Below are 21328 nucleotides of genomic sequence, written 5' to 3' on the forward strand. Positions count from 1 at the left end.
GTAGTTGAGGTAATAATGAGACTATAAGGAGTACCAGTACTGAGTCAATGTGCAGGGTACCAGGTAGTTGAGGTAATATGTACATGTAGTTAGGGGAAAAAGTGACTAGGCAATCAGGATGGAGGTTACATCTCCTCACCCAGGGAGCGCACACACACACACACACACACACACACACACACACACAAACACACAAACACAGGGAATGTTGTGTTTGTTTAATATTGTTTTAGGACTATGAAAATGGACAAAATGATTAGCCTATGGATTATGAAAACAACAACAATAAATGGGAAAATGGGAGGAGAAATGACTAGAGACAGTGTTGTTTAACTCACTGACCAGGACCCATGAGTTCTTCTTACCTTTGTTCAGTAGAAAAGTCTCCTCTCTAAACTAAAGATCCATAGTCACTCTTCATGGACACACAGCTGGGAACAGGGGAGGCTGGTCTCTCCTGCACTTCAACACAACAGAGACAAACATTACATCTCTCATCTCCTCTGAGCTCAGATGGGGAAACAGAAGAAGAGTTTCACAAATAGAACGGACTTCCAGACGTTAGTTAATGGCGCGAGCAGTGTGTCATTTTTAAAAACGAAATTAATTTATCGTCGCGAGCGTTGTAGTCAGTCTGTCAGCCCCGCTAAAAGGCTGGTGTCGTTACTCTGCTTCTCCGGGGGATGTTGAGGTAAATTTACTAACCTGTTGTACCGTAAGCTGTACCGACTAGCTATGGTAACTAGGATGCTGCTGGTAGAGTAACTAGCTAGATTACCGAGCTGTACCGACTAGCTAGCAGGTCGTTCGTCTGTCTCTCGTCTCGATGATGAATCCGGTGAACCACAAATTGAAACAAGGATAGAGAGTGAAAAGGATCTGGCTACACTCACACTGTCCCTGACCGTAAAGAAAAAAGCAAATTGAACAGTAAACTTCGGCGTCTCAACACTGTAACAAACTCCGTCGTTATTCCCCAAGATCACCTCAGTCCACTCTGCGCGTAACCGGCTTGGCGCCACACCGAACGGGGACGCGGACAGTTCTGTACGGGGACGCGGACAGTTCTGTACGGGGACGCGGACAGTTCTGTACGGGGACGCGGACAGTTCTGTACGGGGACGAGGACAGTTCTGTACGGGGACGCGGACAGTTCTGTACGGGGACGAGGACAGTTCTGTACGGGGACGAGGACAGTTCTGTACGGGGACGCGGACAGTTCCAGAACGCGGACATGATCAGTGCAACACAATCAACTAAACCCAGTCTTTACAGTGGGTTACATTAGTAATATTCATTTTTTATCATTATGTAAAACAAACATTCAGTTTTTTTATAACAATATGTTGAGATCTGGGTCCATACCCACAAAGTGTCTCAGAGTAGAACATTGGTTGTATAAGTGCTGAGAATAAAGACATTTTACACTTATGGGTATAAATTAAAGCTATGCAAGTCTCTAGTCCCTCCTAGTCTGCAGATATTTAGGACACCTCGTGAGCTGTCCTAAGTAGTTAAGAGTTAACAGCAGGTGTCTTGATAATACTATAGAATCATGCAGTGAGTCATTGGTTCCTACACAACATGTAATTGTGTTGGAGCAGATAAAAATGTTTTGATATTTGATATGATCAATCCATAAATAATATATGTGTTGTGCTTTTGGCAATGATTTATGTATAATATTTATGTATAACAAGTGATATAGTGATACCATGTTTGTCTCTAAAGTGTTTTGTCTTCATTTTGGCAGATTAACTCATGCTTATTCCCCAAGATTAACTCAGGTTTTCACCCAGTGGCTAAGGAGTTGGACCTGTGGCCTAACGGTGGCTGGTTCAAATCCCGGTGGAAAATGTGCTATTTGCTAACTGCTAGGGTTGCGTGATGTCATTTATTGGCGGACTGGAAGACGCACTCTGTCTTTTCTATTTTGAGGTTGTTTACTCGCAATATCAGATATTAAGATGATTTTTTATAATGCATGTATACTAAGGTTGAGGTTCTGACTAGTGATTATTTACCCAGTGTTCAATACCTGCTATAGTCACTTTTTTTTTCTCGCCCAAAAGCAACACAGTCCTAATACGAAATATTTAGCTAATTTATTTTATTTTTATTTAACTAGGCAACTCAGTTAAGAACAAATTCTTATTTTCAATGATGGCCTAGGAACAGTGGGTTAACTGCCTGTTCAGGGGTAGAACGACAGATTTGTACCTTGTCAGCTCGGAGATTTGAACTTGCAACCTTCCGGTTACTAGTCCAACGCTCTAACCACTAGGCTACGCTGCCGCCCCAAACCAAAGTAATGAGTGACCATTTTAGAAAATAATGGGACATCTAGTCTGTGGTTGCATGCTATTTTATGTCAATCATATTGCTGCTTGTAGACTATAACTGATGCTTCATGGTCCATCATATTGCTGCTTGTAGCCTATAACTGATGCTTCATGGTCCATCATATTGCTGCTTGTAGCCTATAACTGATGCTTCATGGTCATATTGCTGCTTGTAGACTATAGCTGATGCTTCATGGTCCATCATATTGCTGCTTGTAGACTATAACTGATGCTTCATGGTCCATCATATTGCTGCTTGTAGCCTATAACTGATGCTTCATGGTCCATCATTTTGCTGCTTGTAGCCTATAACTGATGCTTCATGGTCCATCATATTGCTGCTTGTAGCCTATAACTGATGCTTCATGGTCCATCATATTGCTGCTTGTAGCCTATAACTGATGCTTCATGGTCCATCATATTGCTGCTTGTAGCCTATAACTGATGCTTCATGGTCCATCATATTGCTGCTTGTAGCCTATAACTGATGCTTCATGGTCCATCATATTGCTGCTTGTAGACTATAACTGATGCTTCATGGTCCATCATATTGCTGCTTGTAGACTATAACTGATGCTTCATGGTCCATCATATTGCTGCTTGTAGCCTATAACTGATGCTTCATGGTCCATCATATTGCTGCTTGTAGACTATATAACTGATGCTTCATGGTCCATCATATTGCTGCTTGTAGCCTATAACGGATGCTTCATGGTCCATCATATTGCTGCTTGTAGCCTATAACTGATGCTTCATGGTCCATCATATTGCTGCTTGTAGCCTATAACTGATGCTTCATGGTCCATCATATTGCTGCTTGTTGCCTATAACTGATGCTTCATGGTCCATCATATTGCTGCTTGTAGCCTATAACTGATGCTTCATGGTCCATCATATTGCTGCTTGTAGCCTATAACTGATGCTTCATGGTCCATCATATTGCTGCTTGTAGCCTATAACTGATGCTTCATGGTCTTATGCTGCCATCTATTGGAAATATTTAGTAATTAAAAGGTAATAATTTCATGAACAGACATTGGTGGGGCAGCTGAGAAATAAAGGGTATTTTTCTTGTTAATCCCTTAGTTCAGTCTCAAACCTGTCCCACCCCACCCATCCCACGCCAATTGCTAGACTTTCACATTGAAGTTACTAGGTCACACAGTTCAAACCGCATTTGAAAAATAAAACGAATGTGTCTTGTTTATCAAGTGTTGTAATAATAAATATAATAAAATAACAAAACAAAAAAAGGTAAATGCTGAGACAGGTTTTGATTAACAAAATAATCATAATGCTATTTAGTACTATAATGGTATTTACTAACATAATATTATTACTAAAATAGTTTCTAAAGGTGTTCTTGGCTACCCTTCCCTATAATTAGGGTTTCATGGTTAAGGCTAAAATAGGTAATACGTAGCTGCTAATCAATGAGCTAGACCTGTCCATTTGGTTTGCAACTCAGTCAACCTGTACAGTATTGCACTCAATTCACTCAATTACCCAGCTTCCCTAGAATTAGGGTTTCATGGTTAAGGCTAAAATAGGTTATACGCAGGGTTAGAGTTTCTGTATAGCACATTGTGACATCTGCTGATGTAAAAAGGGCTTTATAAATACATTTGATAGATTTTTAGGTTTAGGGGTTTTAAGGCAAGAAACAGTATGCGTTTATAGCTCTCTTGCTCCTCCCTGTGGCCTCTGGGTACTACATAACTCATTCACGACACCTGCTAGGCTCATAATCGGAGGTAGCAACTGAGTCAGATCTACAAATCAATGAGCTACACCTGTCCATTTGGTTTGCAACTCAGTGAACCTGCGCAGCATTCACTCAATTTGATGCCTTCAAATGAACATTTCGATGCATATCAAATTACCCAGCAGCCATTTAGAAACGACAAGAAGTTAAAAAAAAGTGTTATTTCGTAAAAACAAAAAAATGTCTTCTGGCTGTTTATAATTGGCCACGTCTTGAAAAAGAGGACAGGGATATGTGTATTGTGTATTTGCATTTTGTTTAGGTCGTATACCTTTTTTGAAAATAAATATGGTCAACCATGACCAGAAAATGTTTAACGTTTAGTCCTGTGGGTCACCACAACGTGTAGTTCAGCAAACAGGGTTGGTGCACTTAAAATTCGCTTAGAAATAAACCCAAGGTAAACGTAGGCAGGTCTGATTGATAGCAATAGTGACGCTGCCATTGTGACGCAGAACAATGAGCTGGGAATAGAACGTTCAGAAGGTGAGTTGATTCCACGGAGCTCAATAGAACTAATAGGAGCTGGCAGGGAGAAGAATGACCTAAAATAAGGCCTGTTTCTTAGCGATTACTATTTAACGTAATATTATGAAACTGGGCTCCATGGCGGATGCAATGAACTAGTTTTTATCAGAAAGAAATGTTAAAAATGGGATTTGTCCAGCCTACTTGAGGCCCTCCCGAAAATAATATTAAAAAGTTTGGTCCTTGGACACAGAGGGGTTAAACACGGAAGTTACAGTCCATCTAGTGAAGGGAGGAGCACCGGACAGAGGTTGCCAGCATCAATCAACGAGAGAGGATAGGATAACTAGTATGATGCTTATAACATTATTGGCAAGGGACTTGATGACTACTATGCCAAAGATATTTAGAGTTGTTAAACGGATATGAAGAGTGTGTTGATATAATGGTAATAATGTCCAAATTATGTTTGTATCAACGATCACAATTGGTTAAAAAAGTATGCATTACATTATATTAGGCAATAATTAAGTAGGCAAAGTGGTTTTGTCATGTTAAAATTCTATAAAATGTCTAACATTGCAACGAGTACAGTCAGGGTGCCGTGGAACCCCTGCAGTACCTCCACAGACCCCGGATTGAGAACCCCTGCAGTACCTCCACAGACCCCGGATTGAGAACCCCTGCAGTACCTCCACAGACCCCGGATTGAGAACCCCTGATTTAGCAGATGCTCTTATCCAAGCTCATAATACAGTCAAATATACAAGATAGGAGCATTATATTCCAGCTAAACAATGGATTTATAGCATTTTTGCAATAAATAAAAATATATATATACATATAAAATCTAAAATCTATTAATAAAAAATCTGAGAACAGTAATATTGAAGGAACCCATAAGCAACCATTTCTGATTAAAAAAACAAATGTGAACATTTTGGAAATAAACTCAAAATAATGATATCAAAAATTGTCATCTCACCTCTTAGCTTTGGTGTCATGTTCCCCAGAGAGACTCATTTTAGATGCAGGGCCCCCCTCCTCTCTCTCCCCAGAGAGACTCATTTTAAAGGCAGGGCCCCCCTCCTCTCTCTCCCCAGAGAGACTCATTTTAGAGCACTGGCCCCTAAACAGAGATCCAACATGTTTGTTGTGGTTAACACAGTAATTATTGAATGTCAATTGTTTTCATTTATTAATTATCTCTTATAAAACATTTACTAACGGACATAGAAACAGTCAGGTGATTTAATGCAATCACATGAATATGCAGTTGTGACATTTCATCTCCATGGTAACTGTCAATAATAATAATAAGTCACTGTTTTTAAGATAGTTATAGACAGTACAGCAACAATAATTCTAGACAGTACAGCAACAATAATAATAATAATAAGTCACTGTTTGTGAAGGTAGTTATAGACAGTACAGCAAATATAATAATAATAATAATAATAAGTCACTGTTTGTTAAGGTAGTTATAGACAGTACAGCAACAATAATAATAATAATAATAATAAGTCACTGTTAAGGTAGTTCTAGACAGTAGAGCAACAATAATAATAATAATAATAATAAGTCACTGTTTGTTAAGGTAGTTATAGACAGTACAGCAACAATAACAATAATAATAATAATAATAAGTCACTGTTTGTTAAGGTAGTTCTAGACAGTACAGAAACAATAATAATAATAATAATAAGTCACTGTTTGTTAAGGTAGTTATAGATAGTGGCTATTGTCTTTCAATCTGTTATTTTGTTATAATGTATAGTAGTGGGTTGTTAGTGATATGTTATATTATGTAAAGTAGACTAGGTTATAATGTATAGTAGTGGGTTGTTAGTGATATGTTATATTATGTAAAGTAGACTAGGTTATAATGTATAATAGTGGTTTGTTCGTGATATGTAGATGTTATATTATGTAAAGTAGACTAGGTTATAATGTATAATAGTGGTTTGTTCGTGATATGTAGATGTTATATTATGTAAAGTAGACTAGGTTATAATGTATAATAGTAGTTTGTTAGTGATATGCAGATCAAGGTCTATACCTCGGCTACAGCCTACAGTAGCAGGATAGAGAATGTACTGTATATAACCTACATATCATAGATGACCAGTCTAAACCTGTTCAGATCAGGTCACAGAGACCATCAGGTTTGTCAGCATGATAAGTGATCATAGCTCCAACCTACTCTGACTATTGAATGTCTGACATCGACTAACCTTACAATAGTGTGTAGAGAACCAAGACCAACGAGAGTTTGCCCATCTTTCCTACATCTCAACACATTTATTCGAATTCTAATGTACTGACAAATATGTGCCCCAGTTTCAACAGCCATTTTATAACTGCGTAGGCTACAAACATACTTTTTATTTCATATGAGGAAATCACATAACTTACAGTCACTGGTGCAGACGCCTGTTTTCTTACAGATGAAGTAGCTTTCATAGGCAACTCATTCAACCAGCCTAAACAACAGTAAATAAAAGATGTCAAATGGTCAAAGGAGACACATGAAAGACAGGTGTTTTAGTCATATACATTAGAGAGAGGTATATATATCCTGATAGAGTCATATACATTAGAGAGAGGTATATATATCCTGATAGAGTCATATACATTAGAGAGAGGTATATATATCCTGATAGAGTCATATACATTAGAGAGAGGTATATATATCCTGATAGAGTCATATACATTAGAGAGAGGTATATATATCCTGATAGAGTCATATACATTAGAGAGAGGTATATATATCCTGATAGAGTCATATACATTAGAGAGAGGTATATATATCCTGATAGAGTCATATACATTAGAGAGAGGTATATATATCCTGATATAGAGAGGTATATATATCCTGATAGAGTCATATACATTAGAGAGAGGTATATATATCCTGATAGAGTCATATACATTAGAGAGAGGTATATATATCCTGATAGAGTATACATAGGTATATATATCCTGATAGAGTCATATACAGAGAGAGGTATATATATCCTGATAGAGTCATATACATTAGAGAGAGGTATATATATCCTGATAGAGTCATATACATTAGAGAGAGGTATATATATCCTGATAGAGTCATATACATTATATATATATCCTTAGAGAGAGAGGTATATATATCCTGATAGAGTCATATACATTAGAGAGAGGTATATATATATCCTGATAGAGTCATATACATTAGAGAGAGGTATATATATCCTGATAGAGTCATATACATTAGAGAGAGGTATATATATCCTGATAGAGTCATATACATTAGAGAGAGGTATATATATCCTGATAGAGTCATATACATTAGAGAGAGGTATATATATCCTGATAGAGTCATATACATTAGAGAGTATATAGGTATATATATCCTGATAGAGTCATATACATTAGAGGTATATATATCCTGATAGAGTCATATACATTAGAGAGAGGTATATATATCCTGATAGAGTCATATACATTAGAGAGAGGTATATATATCCTGATAGAGTCATATACATTAGAGAGAGGTATATATATCCTGATAGAGTCATATACATTAGAGAGTATATATATCCTGGTAGAGTATATATCATTAGAGAGAGGTATATATATCCTGATAGAGTCATATACATTAGAGAGAGGTATATATATCCTGATAGAGTCATATACATTAGAGAGAGGTATATATATCCTGATAGAGTCCTGATAGAGTCATATACATTAGAGAGGTATATATATCCTGATAGAGTCATATACATTAGAGAGAGGTATATATATCCTGATAGAGTCATATACATTAGAGAGAGGTATATATATCCTGATAGAGTCATATACATTAGAGAGAGAGGTATATATATCCTGATAGAGTCATATACATTAGAGAGAGGTATATATATCCTGATAGAGTCATATACATTAGAGAGAGGTATATATATCCTGATAGAGTCATATACATTAGAGAGGTATATATATCCTGATAGAGTCATATACATTAGAGAGAGGTATATATATCCTGATAGAGTCATATACATTAGAGAGAGGTATATATATCCTGATAGAGTCATATACATTAGAGAGAGGTATATATATCCTGATAGAGTCATATACATTAGAGAGAGGTATATATATCCTGATAGAGTCATATACATTAGAGAGAGGTATATATATCCTGATAGAGTCATATACATTAGAGAGAGGTATATATATCCTGATAGAGTCATATACATTAGAGAGAGGTATATATATCCTGATAGAGTCATATACATTAGAGAGAGGTATATATATCCTGATAGAGTCATATACATTAGAGAGAGGTATATATATCCTGATAGAGTCATATACATTAGTATATATATCCTGATAGAGTCATATACATTATATATATCCTGATAGAGTCATATACATTAGAGAGAGGTATATATATCCTGATAGAGTCATATACATTAGAGAGAGGTATATATATCCTGATAGAGTCATATACATTAGAGAGAGGTATATATATCCTGATAGAGTCATATACATTAGAGAGAGGTATATATATCCTGATAGAGTCATATACATTAGAGAGAGGTATATATATCCTGATAGAGTCATATACATTAGAGAGAGGTATATATATCCTGATAGAGTCATATACATTAGAGAGAGGTATATATATCCTGATAGAGTCATATACATTAGAGAGAGGTATATATATCCTGATAGAGTCATATACATTAGAGAGAGGTATGTATATCCTGATAGAGTCATACACATGAAAGACAGGTGTTTTGCTACAGATGTAGGATCTTAATTTGAGACAGTTTACTGAAGCAGAAAAATTATGTGGATTATAATTAACATTTTAAAGTGGAAAGTGGAAATGACAAACTTCAGAAGCCTTTTAAAACATCAAATACACTACAAGTTTTATTTTTCCTGCAACAGGGTGATCAAATTCAGATCCTACATCTGTACAGAGATGATGTCTTTATCTGAAAAAGGAAGTTTGAGTTATTAGCAATGAAGTTGCTAACTGTCAGCTGCTGTTAACCTCTGTGATTGGATGTTATAGGCCCCAATCTGAACAGTTTCTTCCCCGTGGTTATAGCCTTTAGATCTATGCTCAGTCTACCTAGTTCAATATATTGTTGTACGTAAACTTTGTGCAAACTCCACCGCCTGTATTCTGTCTCTTAATGTTTTCTTTCACTAGCAGCACCATGTCACCATGTTAAATAATGTGTTCAGATGTAGGATCTTTCCAACTCTGAGGACATGTCATTGTGATGTCATTTATTACATTTCAACCTGTTGATAAAGGCAACTAGAAGGCTGAAACCAGAAGACAACTCTAAATCAACACTTACTGATATTATCCTAAAATCCTTTCACTCATATTATTGTGTCTCTTTGTTCAACGAATGTCGGGCAGCCTGTGCTGTTAATATAGTTGAAAACAGCAGGCAGGGAGGTCAACACCCTACGGGCAGCCTGTGCTGTTAATATAGTTGAAAACAGCAGGCAGGGAGGTCAACACCCTACAGGCAGCCTGTGCTGTTAATATAGAATGTTGGGTAGCCTGTGCTATTAATATCCACTGCTCAAAAAAATAAAAGGAACACTTAAACAACACAATGTAACTCCAAGTCAATCACATTTCTGTGAAATCAAACACTGATTGACAATAAATGTCACATGCTGTTGTGCAAATGGAATAGACAACAGGTGGAAATTATAGGCAATTAGCAAGACACCCCCAATAAAGGAGTAGTTCTGCAGGTGGTGACCATAGACAGCTTCTCAGTTCCTATGCTTCCTGGTTGATGATTTGGTCACTTTTGAATGCTGGCGGTGCTTTCACTCTAGTGGTAGCATGAGACAGAGTCTACAACCCACACAAGTGGCTCAGGTAGTGCAGCTCATCCAGGATGGAACATCAATGCGAGCTGTGGCAAGAAGGTTTGCTGTGTCTGTCAGCGTAGTATCCAGAGCATGGAGGTGCTACCAGGAGACAGGCCAGTACATCAGGAGACATGGAGGAGGCCGTAGCAGGGCAACAACCCAGCAGCAGGACCGCTACCTCTGCCTTTGTGCAAGGAGGAGCAGGAGGAGCACTGCCAGAGCCCTGCAAAATGACCTCCAGCAGGCCACAAATGTGCATGTGTCTGCTCAAACGGTCAGAAACAGACTCCATGAGGGTGGTATTAGGGCCCGATGTCCACAGGTGGGGGGGGCTTACAGCCCAACACCGTGCAGGATGTTTGGTATTTGCCAGAGAACACCAAGATTGGCAAATTCGCCACTGGCGCCCTGTGCTCTTCACAGATGAAAGCAGGTTCACACTGAGCACATGTGACAGACGTGACAGAGTCTGAAGACGCCGTGGAGAACGTTCTGCTGCCTGCAACATCCTCCAGCATGACCGGTTTGGCGGTGGGTCAGTCCTGGTGTGGGGTGGCATTTCTTTGGGGGGCCGCACAGCCCTCCATGTGCTCGCCAGAGGTAGCCTGACAGCCATTAGGTACCAACAATGCTAGACCTCATGTGGCTGGAGTGTGTCAGCAGTTCCTGCAAGAGGAAGGCATTGATGCTATGGACTGGCCCGCCCGTTCCCCAGACCTGAATCTTATTGAGCACATCTGGGACATCATGTCTCGCTCCATCCACCAACACAACGTGGCGTTGCACCACAGACTGTCCAGGAGTTGGCGGATGCTTTAGTCCAGGTCTGGGAGGAGATCCCACAGGAGACCATCCGCCACCTCATCAGGAGCATGTCCAGGTGTTGTAGGGAGGTCATACAGGCACGTGGAGGCCACACACTGAGCCTCATTTTGACTTGTTTTAAGGACATTACATCCAAGTTGGATAGGCCTGTAGTGTGGTTTCCCACTTTAATTTTGAGTGTGACTCCAAATCCAGACCTCCATGGGTTGATAAATTTGATTTCCATTGATCATTTTTGTGTGATTTTGTTGTCAGCACATTCAACTATGTCAAGAAAAAAGTATTTAATAAGAATATTTCATTCAGATCTAGGATGTGTTATTTTAGTCCCTTAATTTTTTTGAGCAGTGTAGTTGAAAACAGCGGGGCAGTGAACCCAGGTCGCTGGAGTAAAAGGTCAACACCCTACGTATTGCACCAATAGGCTTAACCCACATGGTGGGAATTGTTACCTGGCTCACACAAAAGCATGTCTCAGACACCACTTCTGACACCAATGTAGCAAACAGCGGGGCAGGGAAGCGAACCCAGGTTACATGTGTTAAAGGTGAAAAACCTATGCATCGCACCATTGGCATCAATTGGGTTACTTGGTTGGAATTGTGACGTGGCTCATATAGTGAGGATCACTACACTGTAGAAGAACTATGATACAATTACATTATCAAATGAAATGTAGAGGATCACTACACTGTAGAGGAACTATGATACAATTACATTATCATTTGAAATGTAGAGGATCACTACACTATAGAGGAAACATGATACAATTACATTATCAAATGAAATGTAGAGGATCACTACACTATAGAGGAACTATGATACAATTACATTATCATATGAAATGTTAAATGTAGAACTATAATATATGAATATTGATATATTGAATTTGACTTGAACACGTCCAGTCAGCTCCATGTTGTATGATTAAACTGACACCAACCTGTCTCAGTAGAAGTAGACTGTTAGGAGTGTTGTACTTCACTATACTAACATTACACCAGACATTTAATGTATCTACTGTTAGGAGTGTTTTACTTCCATTCACTATACTAACATTACACCAGACATTTAATTTATCTACTGTTAGGAGTGTTTTACTGTCATTCACTATACTAACATTACACCAGACATTTAGTTTATCTACTGTTAGGAGTGTTTTACTGTCATTCACTATACTAACATTACACCATACATTTAATTTATCTACTGTTAGGAGTGTTTTACTTCCATTCACTATACTAACATTACACCATACATTTCATTTATCTACTGTTAGGAGTGTTTTACTTCACTATACTAAAATAACACCATACATTTAATTTCTCTACACACTTTACAATAATCCCTGGCAGGATTCTCACCTTGTAGCCTGAATTCACAACCAGAACATGTCAAGTCATTGAGATATTTTCTGTTCTGTTCTGTATATTCTGATGGATGAGGCCTGAGCTGGAATGTGAAGCTAACTGAAGCTGGCTAACTTTAGAAAACCAGTATATCTAGCAAGTATCATAGTTTACCCCTCAGGCTACAATCAGGTTTCAGCATCAGGCAGGTATCAACATGCCGAGTCGTAGGCAACAACCTGGGTTGTATTCATTAGTTTACTCCACAGCCAACAGTTTTAAAATGTTGCTGTCACGCCCTGACCACAGAGAGCCCTTGGTTCTCTATGGTGTTGTAGATCAAGGCATGACTAGGGGGGTGTTCTAGTTTTCCTATTTCTATGTTGGTGTTTTTGGTATGGTTCCCAATTAGAGGCAGCTGATTATCGTTGTCTCTAATTGGGGATCATGCTTCAGTTCTCCATTGTTGTTTTGTGTCTGTGTGTGTTGCACCACGTCGTCACGTTTTGTTGCTTGGTTATTGTTTTGTTAAGCAGTTTCACTTTAAATAAATATGTGGAACTCAACACACGCTGTGCCTCGGTCCCTCCATTACAACGACCGTGACAGTTGCATAAAACACAAACAATGATCAAACTGTAGAAACTGGCCATATAGAACAATCAACTTATGAATATAAACATCATCAACTATGGGGAATATAACAATATCATTTCTGTTGCCATAGAACCCTTCTAATATAGAACCCTCTGTGAAAGGATTCTTCATGGAACCCAAAAGGTACCAAAAGGGTTCTACAAAGGGTTCTCCTATGGGGACAGCCAAAGAACCCTTTTAGATTCTAGATAGTGTAGGAGTGATCACCCTGGGGCACACAGATGGGCACAGAACAATTCACCCCACGCATCTAATTTGTATCGAAAATATTTTAAGGAGAGTAGGACTATTATAACACTGTCAATATCATCAACTATATGAATACACATAACAATATCATCAACTATATGAATACACATAACAATATCATCAACTATATGAATACACATAACAATATCATCAACTATATGAATACACATAACAATATCATCAACTATATGAATACACATAACAATATCATCAACTATATGAATACACATAACAATATCATCAACTATATGAATACACATAACAATATCATCAACTATATGAATACACATAACAATATCATCAACTATATGAATACACATAACAATATCATCAACTATATGAATACACATAACAATATCATCAACTATATGAATACACATAACAATATCATCAACTATATGAATACACATAACAATATCATCAACTATCATCAACTATCATGAATACACATAACAATATCATCAACTATATGAATACACATAACAATATCATCAACTATATGAATACACATAACAATATCATCAACTATATGAATACACATAACAATATCATCAACTATATGAATACACATAACAATATCATCAACTATATGAATACACATAACAATATCATCAACTATATGAATACACATAACAATATCATCAACTATATGAATACACATAACAATATCATCAACTATATGAATACACATAACAATATCATCAACTATATGAATACACATAACAATATCATCAACTATATGAATACACATAACAATATCATCAACTATATGAATACACATAACAATATCATCAACTATATGAATACACATAACAATATCATCAACTATATGAATACACATAACAATATCATCAACTATATGAATACACATAACAATATCATCAACTATATGAATACACATAACAATATCATCAACTATATGAATACACATAACAATATCATCAACTATATGAATACACATAACAATATCATCAACTATATGAATACACATAACAATATCATCAACTATATGAATACATAACAATAACAATATCATCAACTATATGACACATAACAATATCATCAACTATATGAATACACATAACAATATCATCAACTATATGAATACACATAACAATATCATCAACTATATGAATACACATAACAATATCATCAACTATATGAATACACATAACAATATCATCAACTATATGAATACACATAACAATATCATCAACTATATGAATACACATAACAATATCATCAACTATATGAATACACATAACAATATCATCAACTATATGACACATAACAATATCATCAACTATATGAATACACATAACAATATCATCAACTATATGAATACACATAACAATATCATCAACTATATGAATACACATAACAATATCATCAACTATATGAATACACATAACAATATCATCAACTATATGAATACACATAACAATATCATCAACTATATGAATACACATAACAATATCATCAACTATATGAATACACATAACAATATCATCAACTATATGAATACACATAACAATATCATCAACTATATGAATACACATAACAATATCATCAACTATATGAATACACATAACAATATCATCAACTATATGAATACACATAACAATCGTCGTCTTACCTTTTATCTCTCAATAGAAACACAGTCTGGAATGATCATCAGGTCATTGAATGTTACTTTCATTTGCTCTGCTCATTTACATATCAGGTTCTGCCTGTTTTCTCTTTTAGTACCGACTTTCAAAATACTAGAAGTTTATGGCATTGCAAAATCTGCATTACTTTTCATGTTTCTACCTGCAGACAACAGACCATATGAAATCTATTGTTTTTCATAATTCAGTTTCCTTTCACTGTAAAGCACTCTACATTTTACTGTAAACCACTCTACATTTTACTGTGAACCACTCTACATTTTACTGTAAACCACTCTACATTTTACTGTAAACCACTCTACATTTTACTGTGAACCACTCTACATTTTACTGTAAACCACTCTACATTTTACTGTGAACCACTCTACATTTTACTGTAAACCACTCTACATTTTACTGTAAACCACTCTACATTTTTATTGTAAACCACTCTACATTTTACTGTAAACCACTCTACATTTTACTGTAAACCACTCTACATTTTACTGTAAACCACTCTACATTTTACTGTAAACCACTCTACATTTTACTGTAAACCACTCTACATTTTTGGCAACATACCATCTAAAAGTGAAGGAGTCATATTTCCTTTATAGAATGTACTGTAGAAAAATAGTAGGTGACAGAATTGCTGCAGTAAAATCTTTATTAACAACATGAAATTATTGCCAGAGATCAACAACACATACAACACACATGACCTGTGGTTTAACAACACACATGACCTGTGGTTCAACAACATACATGACCTGTGGTTCAACAACATACATGACCTGTGGTTCAACAACACACATGACCTGTGGTTCAACAACACACATGACCTGTGGTTCAACAACACACATGACCTTTGGTTCAACAACACACATGACCTTTGGTTCAACAACACACATGACCTTTGGTTCAACAACACACATGACCTTTGGTTCAACAACACACATGACCTTTGGTTCCAAATGTATAAAAATAAAACACAATTACAGTAAAAGGCTCAGAAGGGAAAACAGAAACATGCCCCGTCCTGTTCTAATCTATTCCATCTTCAGCATCTATTAATCTATACGATCCACATCACATATTATGTCGTCTCTCGCTATGCACCTTGGATATAAACGCTTGGCCTGCCTTATCCACTCCTGGTAGTCTTCAGTTGAGATGTCTCCGCACCTTGGATATAAACGCTTGGCCTGCCTTATCCACTCCTGGTAGTCTTCAGTTGAGATGTCTCCGCACCTTGGATATAAACACTTGGCCTGCCTTATCCAGTCCTGGTAGTCTTCAGTTGAGATGTCTCTGCACCTTGGATATAAACGCTTGGCCTGCCTTATCCACTCCTGGTAGTCTTCAGTTGAGATGTCTCCGCACCTTGGATATAAACGCTTGGCCTGCCTTATCCACTCCTGGTAGTCTTCAGCTGAGATGTCTCTGCAGCCAGTGTCCATCGCATCCAGGAGGGTCATTTGGTCATGTGACCGATGATCATACAGTTTTCACCTCCAAATTGGTCCAACTACTCCTCTCCCCAGTCCAACTACTCCTCTCCCTGGTCCAGCTACTCCTCGACCTCGTCCAACTACTCATCTCCCTGGTCCAGCTACTCCTCTCCCTGGTCCAACTATTCCTCTCCCTGGTCCAGCTACTCCTCTCCCTGGTCCAGCTACTCCTCTCCCTGGTCCTGCTACTCCTCTCCCTGGTCCAACTATTCCTCTCCCTGGTCCAGCTACTCCTCTCCCTGGTCCAGCTACTCCTCTCCCTGGTCCAGCTACTCCTCTCCCTGGTCCAGCTACTCCTCTCCCTGGTCCAGCTACTCCTCTCCCTGGTCCTGCTACTCCTCTCCCTGGTCCAACTACTCCTCTCTCTGGTCCAGCTACTCCTCTCCCTGGTCCAGCTACTCCTCTGCCTGGTCCAACTACTCCTCTCCCTGGTCCACCTACTCCTCTCCCTGGTCCAACTACACCTCTCCCTGGTCCACCTACTCCTCTCCCTGGTCCAACTACTCCTCTCCCTGGTCCAACTACTCCTCTCCCTGGTCCAACTACACCTCTCTCTGGTCCAGCTACTCCTCTCCCTGGTCCAATTACTCCCCTCCCTGGTCCAACTACTCCTCTCCCTGGTCCACCTACTCCTCTCCCTGGTCCAACTACTCCTCTCCCTGGTCCACCTACTCCTCTCCCTGGTCCAATTACTCCTCTCCCTGGTCCACCTACTCCTCTCCCTGGTCCAACTATTCCCCTCCCTGGTCCAACTACTCCTCTCCCTGGTCCACCTACTCCTCTCCCTGGTCCAATTACTCCTCTCCCTGGTCCACCTACTCCTCTCCCTGGTCCAATTACTCCTCTCCCTGGTCCACCTACTCCTCTCCCTGGTCCAACTATTCCTCTCCCTGGTCCAATTACTCCTCTCCCTGGTCCACCTACTCCTCTCCCTGGTCCAACTATTCCTCTCCCTGGTCCAACTACACTCTCTCTGGTCCAATTACTCCTCTCCCTGGTCCACCTACTCCTCTCCCTGGTCCAATTACTCCTCTCCCTGGTCCAACTATTCCTCTCCCTGGTCCAATTACTCCTTTCTCCCTGGTCCACCTACTCCTCTCCCTGGTCCAACTATTCCTCTCCCTGGTCCAACTACACCTCTCTCTGGTCCAGCTACTCCTCTCCCTGGTCCACCTACTCCTCTCCCTGGTCCACCTACTCCTCTCTCTGGTCCAATTACTCCTCTCCCTGGTCCACCTACTCCTCTCTCTGGTCCAATTACTCCTCTCCCTGGTCCACCTACTCCTCTCTCTGGTCCAATTACTCCTCTCCCTGGTCCAACTATTCCTCTCCCTGGTCCAATTACTCCTCTCCCTGGTCCACCTACTCCTCTCCCTGGTCCAACTACACCTCTCCCTGGTCCACGTACTCCTCTCCCTGGTCCAACTACTCCTCTCCCTGGTCCAACTACTCCTCTCCCTGGTCCAACTACACCCTCTCTGGTCCAGCTACTCCTCTCCCTGGTCCAATTACTCCCTCCCTGGTCCAACTACTCCTCTCCCTGGTCCACCTACTCCTCTCCCTGGTCCAACTACTCCTCTCCCTGGTCCACCTACTCCTCTCCCTGGTCCAATTACTCCTCTCCCTGGTCCACCTACTCCTCTCCCTGGTCCAACTATTCCCCTCCCTGGTCCAACTACTCCTCTCCCTGGTCCACCTACTCCTCTCCCTGGTCCAATTACTCCTCTCCCTGGTCCAGCTACTCCTCTCCCTGGTCCAGCTACTCCTCTCCCTGGTCCAGCTACTCCTCTCCCTGGTCCTGCTACTCCTCTCCCTGGTCCAACTACTCCTCTCTCTGGTCCAGCTACTCCTCTCCCTGGTCCAGCTACTCCTCTGCCTGGTCCAACTACTCCTCTCCCTGGTCCACCTACTCCTCTCCCTGGTCCAACTACACCTCTCCCTGGTCCACCTACTCCTCTCCCTGGTCCAACTACTCCTCTCCCTGGTCCAACTACTCCTCTCCCTGGTCCAACTACACCTCTCTCTGGTCCAGCTACTCCTCTCCCTGGTCCAATTACTCCCTCCCTGGTCCAACTACTCCTCTCCCTGGTCCACCTACTCCTCTCCCTGGTCCAACTACTCCTCTCCCTGGTCCACCTACTCCTCTCCCTGGTCCAATTACTCCTCTCCCTGGTCCACCTACTCCTCTCCCTGGTCCAACTATTCCCCTCCCTGGTCCAACTACTCCTCTCCCTGGTCCACCTACTCCTCTCCCTGGTCCAATTACTCCTCTCCCTGGTCCACCTACTCCTCTCCCTGGTCCAATTACTCCTCTCCCTGGTCCACCTACTCCTCTCCCTGGTCCAACTATTCCTCTCCCTGGTCCAATTACTCCTCTCCCTGGTCCACCTACTCCTCTCCCTGGTCCAACTATTCCTCTCCCTGGTCCAACTACACCTCTCTCTGGTCCAATTACTCCTCTCCCTGGTCCACCTACTCCTCTCCCTGGTCCAATTACTCCTCTCCCTGGTCCAACTATTCCTCTCCCTGGTCCAATTACTCCTCTCCCTGGTCCACCTACTCCTCTCCCTGGTCCAACTATTCCTCTCCCTGGTCCAACTACACCTCTCTCTGGTCCAGCTACTCCTCTCCCTGGTCCACCTACTCCTCTCCCTGGTCCACCTACTCCTCTCTCTGGTCCAATTACTCCTCTCCCTGGTCCACCTACTCCTCTCTCTGGTCCAATTACTCCTCTCCCTGGTCCACCTACTCCTCTCTCTGGTCCAATTACTCCTCTCCCTGGTCCAACTATTCCTCTCCCTGGTCCAATTACTCCTCTCCCTGGTCCACCTACTCCTCTCTCTGGTCCACCTACTCCTCTCTCTGGTCCACCTACTCCTCTCTCTGGTCCACCTACTCCTCTCTCTGGTCCACCTACTCCTCTCCCTGGTCCACCTACTCCTCTCTCTGGTCCACCTACTCCTCTCTCTGGTCCACCTACTCCTCTCTCTGGTCCACCTACTCCTCTCTCTGGTCCACCTACTCCTCTCTCTGGTCCACCTACTCCTCTCCCTGGTCCAATTACTCCTCTCCCTGGTCCACCTACTCCTCTCTCTGGTCCACCTACTCCTCTCCCTGGTCCAATTACTCCTCTCCCTGGTCCACCTACTCCTCTCTCTGGTCCACCTACTCCTCTCTCTGGTCCACCTACTCCTCTCTCTGGTCCACCTACTCCTCTCTCTGGTCCACCTACTCCTCTCCCTGGTCCACCTACTCCTCTCTCTGGTCCAATTACTCCTCTCCCTGGTCCAACTATTCCTCTCCCTGGTCCAATTACTCCTCTCCCTGGTCCACCTACTCCTCTCCCTGGTCCAACTATTCCTCTCCCTGGTCCAACTACACCTCTCTCTGGTCCAGCTACTCCTCTCCCTGGTCCAAATATAATTTGTTCTCTCTCTGCTCCACTGTTTTGTTCTGTATCCACATTGAACAACATCAATCAAAATAGTCTTATTTTTACTGTGTCTGTCCATGTAATTGAAATAACTTCAACACCTGGCTATGTCTCTGAGATTGGAATCAGCTGTGGTTGGTCTATTTGACACAACGTACAGTATTTCAGCTCTTTCTCAATGTTTCAATGATCTGTTCATTCAAAAATGCTCATCAGCTGTTTCAATACAGCTTTTGAGCTGCTGTTGTTGCAGAAGTAAAGGCTTTATTCTTTATTTAAGGTTTTGAACATCAGGTCTTCGTTTCTGGAATACTGTGTGCAAAGCATTTGTAAATAAGACAAGAAAGATCCATCATTTTGGTGTTTGGTGAGCCTGTATGCAAAGAAAATGTAAGTGTTTTAGAAATATGTTAATTGACTGCATATTTTGTGAAAACAACATGAATTGTGTTAATGTTAATGGGCAGGGTAGCCTAGTGGTTAGAGTGTAGAGGAGGTAGGTAGCCTAGTGGTTAGAGTGGAGAGGAGGTAGGTAGCCTAGTGGTTAGAGTGTAGAGGAGGTAGGTAGCCTAGTGGTTAGAGTGTAGAGGAGGTAGGTAGCCTAGTGGTTAGAGCGTTGGACTAGTAACCGGAAGGTTGCAAGTTCAAACTCCTGAGCTGACAAGGTACAAATCTGTCGTTCTGCCCCTGAACAGGCAGTTAACCCACTGTTCCTAGGCCGTCATTGAAAATAAGAATTTGTTCTTAACTGACTTGCCGAGTTAAATAAAGGTAAAATAAAAAAATAAATGGTCTGGTCCACAACAGATGGATGCTGTGCTAATTGTGTTAATGGTCTGGTCATTAACAGATGGATGCTGTGCTAATTGTGTTAATGGTCTGGTCATTAACAGATGGATGCTGTGCTAATTGTGTTATGGTCTGGTCCTCAACAGATGGATGCTGTGCTAATTGTGTTAATGATCTGGTCCACAACAGATGGATGCTGTGCTAATTGTGTTAATGGTCTGGTCCTCAACAGATGGATGTTGTGTTAATGGTCTGGTCCACAACAGATGGATGCTGTGCTAATTGTGTTAATGGTCTGGTCCACAACAGATGGATGCTGTGCTAATTGTGTTAATTGTCTGGTCCACAACAGATGGATGCTGTGCTAATTGTGTTAATGCTCTGGTCCACAACAGATGGATG

At 40.5% G+C, this 21328-nt stretch overlaps 1 protein-coding gene across 2 annotated transcripts in view; it reads right to left on the reverse strand.

Annotated features, from left to right (window-relative positions):
• Positions 1 to 15285, reverse strand: part of LOC121843319 — a 17767-nt gene extending 2482 nt beyond the window's left edge. Inside the window, exons 1-3 of one of the 2 annotated variants that reach the window (XM_042312922.1) lie at positions 15181 to 15261; positions 6991 to 7058; positions 5561 to 5704 (exon numbers count right to left, since the gene is read on the reverse strand). In XM_042312922.1, coding sequence (XP_042168856.1) covers positions 5561 to 5688 — 128 coding nt within the window. In that variant the 5' untranslated portion in view covers positions 5689 to 5704; positions 6991 to 7058; positions 15181 to 15261. Of the gene's footprint in view, positions 1 to 5560; positions 5705 to 6990; positions 7059 to 15180 lie in introns of both variants that reach the window. The other variant, XM_042312921.1, reaches the window with a different exon arrangement.
• Between the last annotated feature and the right edge of the window lie 6043 nt (positions 15286 to 21328).

Source organism: Oncorhynchus tshawytscha, unplaced genomic scaffold (assembly GCF_018296145.1).
Source record: "Oncorhynchus tshawytscha isolate Ot180627B unplaced genomic scaffold, Otsh_v2.0 Un_contig_4260_pilon_pilon, whole genome shotgun sequence".
NCBI lineage: Eukaryota > Metazoa > Chordata > Actinopteri > Salmoniformes > Salmonidae > Oncorhynchus > Oncorhynchus tshawytscha.